Genomic DNA, 9,042 nt, shown 5'->3' with positions numbered 1-9,042 from the left:
AGCACATATCTATCATATAACTCATTAAGAAGCCTTAAAATACTATTTCCTTTGACTGTATTGAAAAAAAACATTGACTTTTTTCTTATTTTGGCTCTCCTGCAAAATTTCATAATTTCGTTTAGTAACGGTTTAAATTTAAAGGTGCGTTATGTTATTTTTCATTCGATTTATCTTACGTAATTGTGACAATTTGATATCTATCCATGGCTCTCTTTTATCCTATTTGAATAGAAAATAGGATGCTAATTATTTAGTTTACTTTAGCGAAAAATAAAACAATTTCCCGCTAAAATAAACGTCACGTCACCAGCCGCCATGTTCGCGTCGCGTTTGACGCGCGCTTTTTGTTTTTTATTGCGGCCTGGCACTTGAGGAAATTGGCACACATCAGCTCTGAAATCGTGTTTCTTTTGCGATAGTATCAACTTAATGGTTGGTGAAATTATGAAGCCTGTAGGCTTTAATTTTTTTGAAATCCATCACAGATGTATTTGTATAGGTTTTAAGAAATTTTGAAACGTTTTCTAAAAAAAAATGCTTTTTAGAATTTTTTTGTACATAAAGACTGTATGATAAAATAAAATGTTTAGCATAGTCGTTCTACATGAATATTTCCAGTTGCTTCTAACATCCTTGTCTTGACATCTCTAATTTATAAGCAAAAATGGTTTATGTTTCTTGGACGTTATTACGCTTTTAGATGCAATTCTGGTGCATATTTAAAGATGCATGTGACAACTTCATTTCCAAGCTCACATGGAGCTACTACGTGATGGTTAATCTGAAAAAAGAAAACAAAAGTTGTTAAAACGTTATAACATTTCAAGTAGGTATAGGTTACGTAACAAGACTTGAGGCGATCAAGAGAAGCAAAGATTTGTATCTGTATACGCTTGTTGCGCTGACTCAGACGTCTTGCATATTCTGACTGACTTGCGTATTCTGTATTCAATCAAATACTACATACGTACGTGTACTTATAGCGCCTCAACTATCGTTGCGCGACCTATACTTGAATCTAAATAATTCTGAGTCCATTACGAAAAAGGATTGTTTTAAAATTGTTACACATTCAGCTGAAAACAATAATTTTCCTATAATGATACTGTTACCACTGATATTAAATTATACCAATAAACCACCGACATTTACTAAATATACTAAAGCCACAAAGCACTGGCCAGACAAATAAATTCCAACAAATAATTGCCCCTCAATTTAAACTAAACGAATTGGTTGGACAAAACAAATCCACAAATAACCGTCATAAAGATAAACTGGGCAGATACAAAACTCTTTTACGATCTTTATCATAATCGTAACATACTATGTTTATTGTTAAAAACGTTGATGGTACTGTGTTTGAATGGACTATAAATAGAATGGACATTGCACGGTAGTTTTACGTTTGTTAGAATGTATTTATTTACATGGAAAACAAACAGCATGGCAGTTAGGCAGTTTTCACAAATAGCAGATTAATGCAATCCAAAACAATAATTTTAGCACGTAGTAAAACAATAGGATTATGAGAAAAACATTTTTGGATAAAATATTCTCAATATTATTAGGGTACACATTACACAAGTTATTAAAAGGTATTATCATGGACGGCCTCTTTTTTATACTCTATGATTTCCTTATATATTTTTCTTTTTAATATAATGTCATTCTGTCTTTTGGCCTGTCTTCTTGTCTTTGCTGTATTTGATCTCTTCCTGTAAGTTCCTCGCAATATCGTTTTATCTTTCCTAGTATCCTTTCTAGTTTTCTTTTTCTTTATTTCCTTCTCTATCTCTATCCCTAACTGGTATTCCCTAACCTTTCCAAGCTAAGCCAAGTAATGTATCCGTTAGTAAGAGGTTCACCACAATACTCCAGCGCTATACGGGATCGAACAGACCCTTCGAACTACTGAAGTGGCAATCCGACACCGTTGCCTATTGTTCGTTATTCGGATTATTTCGTCGTGCAGCTTTCTAATTAAGGTGTCCTTTTTGTACTGCTTTAATAGCTGATTAATATTTAATCAAATTGCAATTACAGTGCCTGGTGTAATTAGATGCGTTATCACACATTCGCATGCGTTAATTGTAAACATGCCTGTCTCTGGGATAATGGTGTGGTCTCACTGCTAGCGAATTTCTGACTCAAGACGGAAGGCTGAATGAAGAAGAATGAATGGAAATGTACTTAGATCTTCATCTTTTTCGCAAAATAATCTCTTTACATCACTTTCACAAGATTCACCGTTGTGGTTTTAAAAAAAAAAATTAATTACTCACTCATTCACTCCACTCTAATGATGGACCTAAAGATTTACGTTTGGTCCATCAGTAGTAGAGTAGAACTTTTTTTGAGATGTTTTAAAAAAAATATATACGAAGAATACTGGCAAAATTTTAACATTTTTAATTTTGCATGAGTGTTCAGCCAAGTATAATAAAAATAAGCAGTGGTCTAGTCAAAATAACTTAACGATTAGATAGGCTAACTACATTGAAGCATTCTCTCTGATACTGAGCCCCCACCTGCTCTGCCTGTCACCGCCAATCCAGCGCAATCTGACATGATGTGTACACTAATTCAGGGTTCTCTGTCACTGTCATAATTTGTGCCAATTGCAATGCTATGGTCCTGGCGCGATCCCTGTTGAGTTGCTTTGGTACGTGCCAGTCATACTATTCATCCGACTTGGAAAATGCAACAAGCTAAGCATGACGTTTCTTCGTTCAAAAGAATAAGGCAGTAGAAAATGTTAAAATAGCTAAAAATCGAACTCAACTACAGTGCAGGTCTATAATAGTTAGCAGTGGACTAGGGTTTTCTTGAGTCTTGTATAGTTGAAACGGTCTTTTTGTCTCGGAGATACAATACATTGGGAAGTGTGAGAAAGTAAATTTTCCTTGTCGGAATGATAAAGAACTTAAATTAATAGTGGCTGAGTTCCTTGCGCTGTTTCTTCTCAGCACTGCGCCCATATTACTGTCCCGAAGCAATGATAGGATTGGAATGTGTAAAAGTGTTATTTTGGTTCCTACTTGCATACATTTTATTTTATTTGTTTTTTTATAAAACAATCTTGTCTTTACCTCAGGAAACAACATTTACCGCCTCGTATTTTTATCAAAGGACCGTCTGGTCATTTATCTATTTACCCCAGATTTGGGGAGCGGATCAATCCTAAAGGTTTTATTTAATCAACCTGGATTCGGAGGTTCATCGACTCTCCGTGTTTACTTGGGCTTCGTACATGTATGGCTTCGCAATTTGATGAAAAGAAATTTGGAAGAACAGGTCAGATTTATTGAGAAAGAACATTTAATATACATACTATAACAGTGTTTCGTTGTCTGTAGGAGCTTTGCATTTTTGCAAGTTTAAGGAATTATTACTGCACCCTCGAAGTTACATTAAAATTTTCTTTGCCATATGAAATTATGCATCATGTCGTAAAGATAATTTAAAGAATACTAGCTGTCCTCAGGGGCTCTGCTCTATGAGGACCTACAGAGGTCAATATAATTTATGAATTTCTTCAAAAAATTTTCAGCTGATTAAGCATAAAAATTTAAGAATCAAAGTGATCTTGAAAATCTCCTTTTTTGAATTTTTTGTCCGCAACCAAATCCATAGAAGGCAACTTTTCCATTGTCTAATAATGTTTATTATGTTTGTTGAGTATTATTGTTCACAGCACACATAAATGATAATAATTACTTTCACTGATTATCCTGGCTCTATGATCGATAAAAGGACTCCATAAATAGAGTCGGCGACAATAAGCTTAATTAGAACAAAGCTTTTGTCGTAACGAGCTTTAATAATTCTGGTTTTGTCCGTTAATCATTGTTCCGTTATAATAGTGGTGATTATTTATTAATAGGATCTTATTATTTTAATGCGACACAATTGTAATTAATTTAATACTGCCTTTTGAGCGTTCTTCTTTTGAAGTCTGGTGTGGAAATTTTTTGGTTTGGATTACATAGAAATTAAATACTTTATTTCATGTGCTGACACCACAAACTCTTGTACAATTTTAATAAATCCGTAAAATAAAAGCTTATAATAAATATTTACGTTAGAAAGATTGAAGAAGTATGTATATAACATTGTATTTATTGCCAGACCCTAGTGGTTTGCACAAAAAAAAATGGTTGCCTATTCTATTCTCGCCAAAGATTTCTACAAAAAAAAAGTCATTGGTTTTCAACCGTATATTCACAGTATAAAGTTCAAATTGATGTGGGCTCTATTTAACCAAGGCCTGGCCGCTTCTAGGAGAAGGCTTTTACGTTCAGCAGTGGACTGCCAAATACTGTATGTAATGACAACTGCAACAGTGCAACTTCACAATAACCTAGCAATTTAATCAATAAAACGGTGAAGGTGTCGGTTTGGCAGACTCGTGATTCGAGGAATGCTGGTTGGAACCCCGTTACCGCTGGACTACTTAATGTGAGGGTGGGTTCACCATTGTAACACAAGCATATTTAGCTTAGTACGAGGGATCAACGGGACTTTTTAAAATTTGCAAAAGCACAAAGCTTTTAGTCCAGTAATTTGATAGTTTAGCCTGTAGCCGTATTCGCGTAACAAAACTTCAACGACATGCAAGCGATTTATCGCTAGAGTCAGTTTTCGTATTCACGTGTTAATTACCCGATTTTGTTTCGATTTCGTTTTTATGCGTATTCAATCGTTGTCTCCTATTACCTATTTTGAAGTTTGGTTCAAGTGATTTAACGTCAAATGACAAGTCATTGAGTCACTGAGTTGCGATCCTATCGAGTAATCGTTTTATACAAATAACACGTGAATACTGTTTTTCAATAGGACGACTTCTAAACGTCAACGAGATTTTGACTGTGCCAAAATATGTGAATTAGGCCAGGTAAGTTTTCCGGGAGTTTTGAGTTGACTATTTTCTTTTGAGTCTTACCTCTTTATCACAATTATCCGCTACCGTTTTCATATGCTCCATTTTCTTCTTGTTCCTAAACACCAGGGGGGTGACGGCGGTCATAAAGCCCGCTTTGGAATACTTGTTATTTTTTACGATGCCAACCTGGAACAAACCATTGTCGTCGGTTAGTACCTCATTAATGTTTATTGTGGTGTCCGTGAGGATTCGAAGTAAACGGAATTGAGGGTTTCCTGTGTTACAGCATAAGGGTTCATCCAATGTATATGTGTGAATACTTACTTACTTAACACGTATGTCTCAATGAGTATAATCCCTTTTCAGGTCCTCAAAACTAAAATTAAATCTCGGACATAGATAGAAATGCCTTTTCTAGGTACCTTCTTCTATGTGCAATTACGTTTACGTTACGTTCTATTGCATGTAGTCTTAAAAAGATTGATCTAAAAAGCAAAATTTTTGTTTCTTCTCAGCCTCTTTTATATAACTGTTAAATGTCTAAATAAGTTTTTAATGATACCATTTATGACTATCATGATCTTGTTGCTAAACTCATTTATCAATTTTAGCTTCATTTTTCGTGATCGTAATCCGGAAATCAACTTCCTGTGTACAATGTACAGTCACGGAATGAAAAGGTTCGTCAGTTTTCAAATTGATTCCTTCAACGAATCGCGAGCACATAATATTACCTTTTGAAACTATGTTACAGAATCATCTCAAGTTAGAGAAAATAATCTTTAACTGTTCGTCAGTAAAGTTCAAAATTATTCAGATCAAAGTTGTTTGACGATTTAACTTGTCAAGAAGATTATTATGATTGATAAACAAAACCTTCTTGTTGGTTCAACCTGCCATTATCTATTAAACTTAGATTAATAAAACCTAGATGGATAGTCTTCATACAAACGCTTCGTCAAGAGTGAGGCAAAAATCTTATGTCATTAGTGTCAATTTTGTTGGGGAGTGTAGACAGTGAAGGCGATTTTCCCGAAAGTAGGGAAATTTTTAATACGTTTTTAATTATTTTATAATTAACAAAAACAAAACGCATCACGTACTTACTTATTTATTGAATTCAAAGTACCTACGTAATAACAATAAGATAAATCGACTTAAAAGTCTCGATTTCATAAAAAAGGAAGTGTATTTGTACGGCGAACAATTGGGAAATAAATTTTCTTGTTACTGGTATCATTCCCGTATTTAATTTTTGAAAGCCAAATTCAAGCAAAATAAACGTCGAATTGTAGTACTTACTTATGAAATGTAACACTGGTCACTTTCTTTCGTTTTTCTGATGTATTTTAGACACCCTTTCACAGCACAAACCGTTTTAATTAATTAAAATTCGTCGGACGTGTTTACCAATTTTTCACTTTGACAGTTCATGTGACGTTTACGGGTGAGCCGTGCCGGCTCCCTAAAAACTGCCTCACCTTTCGTGCACTGACTATCTATCTAGGTTTTATTAATCTAAGCTATTAAATAAAACAAACTACATTTTGTAACATTGCACTGATGGGAGAGAAAATTAAACAAGCAAAACCTTATTCGTTAGCAAACGTCATATTTATTTAAATGTTAGCAGCACTGTTTCTTGCACGGTTATGTTGGCAGGTTTGACTCTTACAGTACCTAGTGCAAGCGAAAACCGACACTAAGGTGACGAACCTTTTCATTCCGCGACTGTACAATGAATGAACTTACATAAACAAATCATAATACATTATTTCATTGTTTTTCCATAAAAGAGTGACTGTGTCTCCATTCATTCTAAGGAATAATCTTTGTCTATCTGAAATGCCATTATATTAATTCTCTCAGACAGATGGGATAAAAGTTAAAACATATTAACAAGGCAAAATTTTCCGTGACATACAATGAAAAGGTACGTACCTTTTCCAATAAGCATTTAATAATGCAAGCAGCCTTCTCAGGGTACGGCGGATCACTTCTCAGGAACTCCAGGTCAGCCTCCGTGGCGTTGATCTGGTCCATGCAGGAGTGAGCAGTGGCTACTAGCGTCTTTCTGACCACTGCTGTTATGGGGCTATCTAGAAAAAATCAAACAGATAACAATATCTCTTAAGTCAAATTGTCACACCGGCAGCCCCAGCAGTCCTTTTTCAGCGATAAAACCTTTTTAGGGCTTATTAATAGAAATAGTTACTGCGTCAACTAAAATTATACGTTATATAGTTACATTATACTCGTACCTTAATCAAAATATCATGTGACACGGCGATCCTCTTGTCAGTTTCCATAAATTAATTAGTCGTTAATGAAACGCGTATTGATCTTAATTTTATTTACTCTAACAAAATAATTAATTTATACATAAGCAAAAATAGTTAAACCTATCAACTTTCAATGTCTTTTTAAACCAAACGACTCGTATTGACTAACCGTTCGTAATCAAGTTGGATTTTCTCGATAAAATTACGATGCTGGGCACACCCCTGTTCTCGATCCGGAATCTTCGAGAGCGCTGATAAAAGTGGGTAATGGCTCTCTTCAAATCAATGCGCTTACGTGCCTAATAAGTTCAAAAACCAATGGATGGCTGCTGCCTGTAACACCGACTTTTCTAATAAACTTAAGCCCAAAAACGTCCGTGTAAAATTTAAAAGGCTCAGAGTTAAAAAAGCCAAGCCGTTGCCAAGAAAGTTTTTTAACTTAGAAGTAAAAAAAAGTCAATTCTAGCAAACAGCACGTGGCTATGTTGCGTTTCTGCGAGGAAATTTGTGTTTTTGCACTGAAGTAGTTTTTTTAGATCTGTATTAGGTGTTGTTTGAGTTTGCATACAATTACGAAGCTCATGGGTTAAGTTTTCTTTATTTTTTATTTTTCTTTTTTTTCAGAATTTTTTTAGCTTTTCATTTCTTTTTTCGATCTCGGTATGTCAATTATTGTCATCAAAATCAGTTATTATACAATTTGGCTTTATCTTTATTATAATTATCTTTTTATGTAATTTGGCCTTACCTTTTTCATGCTCACCGATCACCGTTGTAACAAAAGCAAAAAGACAAAGAAAACTTTGGAATCGAAGCCCTGTCATTTCGGACGTTCGATGTAATAAAATATTAGTACGACAATGGTCGAATGTTGTTTTGTGTCCAAATCTGAATAGTAGAAGAGATAAAATCGAAAAATATAATTTTGGACAATAATAAAATGTAAAACAGTGCAGAAGGTTCTCAACGATTTTGTTACAGACAATGTTAGACAAAATATTAATGTATGCAATTACAAAATGAAACTAAAGTTTTTAGATAGTAAAACAATCATTGGTGAATCAGAGAGGGTCGTGTTCCTGCAATGGAGACTAATAAATGACCTGATGATGATGATGATTGTAACTTTTGATAAACATTAACAGTCAGAAATCAAAACTTTTCTTATATGTGTGAAGTCTAATTCAACATACAAGTTAATTGTTTAGAAAAAATACTATTAAAAAGAAAAACCTTAAAATATAACCTTTCTGCAGTGACGTATAATTACTACGAAACGCGTAACAGTAGCATTGAGTCCCTAAAATTGGTTTGCAAAGTCAACTCAGCTGCTTGCAAGCGAATCAACTGTGTGTGTTGACATTGTGGTCACAAAATACATATATCTAAATCACAGTAATTCAGCTGATATGCCTGAATTCCTTTGATTTGCCGCAAATAATGGTTATTGCCTAACATTCGGGCCGTTATGTAATGATGGTTTCGATTGTGGTGGGTAAATTATAATGTAGAATGTAATATAATGTAATATAATCAATGTGTATGATTATGTTTGATTACCCTTCAGGGAATTGGGTCAAGTTTGTTTGGTAACGATAGACTAGACAACAATTTATGTGGTTGATAAATACATCATTGTAAGCCTCCCCAACCCGTTTGGCCAGTGGAGTGAAGACAAATCCTCCATTTGCCTACCCTACCAATATTCAACGTACAATTAGAACAGTTTCAGATGTGCACAGCAAGAAAATTTGTATTCATGCACCATTTTTTTTCTTTTCTTTCATTGTTTTAATTCCGTCATGATTCTGAACTTTCTCCACTACAGTTTGAGTGTCTCTAAGTTATCCGTTATCTACAAAAATACTTTTT

The 9,042-nt window shown here is 34.3% G+C and overlaps 1 protein-coding gene across 1 annotated transcript; it reads right to left on the bottom strand.

Annotated features, from left to right (window-relative positions):
- Positions 1 to 691: 691 nt before the first annotated feature.
- On the bottom strand, positions 692 to 7,988 carry Obp3 (odorant-binding protein 3). Its single transcript, XM_028321755.1, has 4 exons — positions 7,919 to 7,988; positions 6,830 to 6,987; positions 4,949 to 5,074; positions 692 to 784 (listed from the first exon to the last, which is right to left on the bottom strand). The coding sequence occupies exons 2-4, from the start codon at positions 6,929 to 6,931 to the stop codon at positions 692 to 694; spliced, it is 321 nt and encodes a 106-aa protein (XP_028177556.1). The 5' UTR covers positions 6,932 to 6,987; positions 7,919 to 7,988.
- Positions 7,989 to 9,042: the final 1,054 nt, after the last annotated feature.

This window comes from Ostrinia furnacalis, unplaced genomic scaffold (assembly GCF_004193835.3).
Source record: "Ostrinia furnacalis isolate ACB-3 unplaced genomic scaffold, ASM419383v2 OfSCF7575, whole genome shotgun sequence".
NCBI lineage: Eukaryota > Metazoa > Arthropoda > Insecta > Lepidoptera > Crambidae > Ostrinia > Ostrinia furnacalis.
This window is presented reverse-complemented; position numbering and strand designations above follow the sequence as displayed.

Excerpts from the sequence above, each read along its gene's own strand:
- Obp3 (XM_028321755.1), bottom strand. The coding sequence starts at position 6,931 with ATGGACCAGATCAACGCCACGGAGGCTGACCTGGAGTTCCTGAGAAGT. Across the intron at positions 5,075-6,829 it reads TTAAATGCTTATTGGAAAAG|GTTGGCATCGTAAAAAATAA; the intron begins GTACGTACCTTT and ends GGTTTGTTCCAG. Across the intron at positions 785-4,948 it reads CGGATAATTGTGATAAAGAG|ATTAACCATCACGTAGTAGC; the intron begins GTAAGACTCAAA and ends TTCTTTTTTCAG.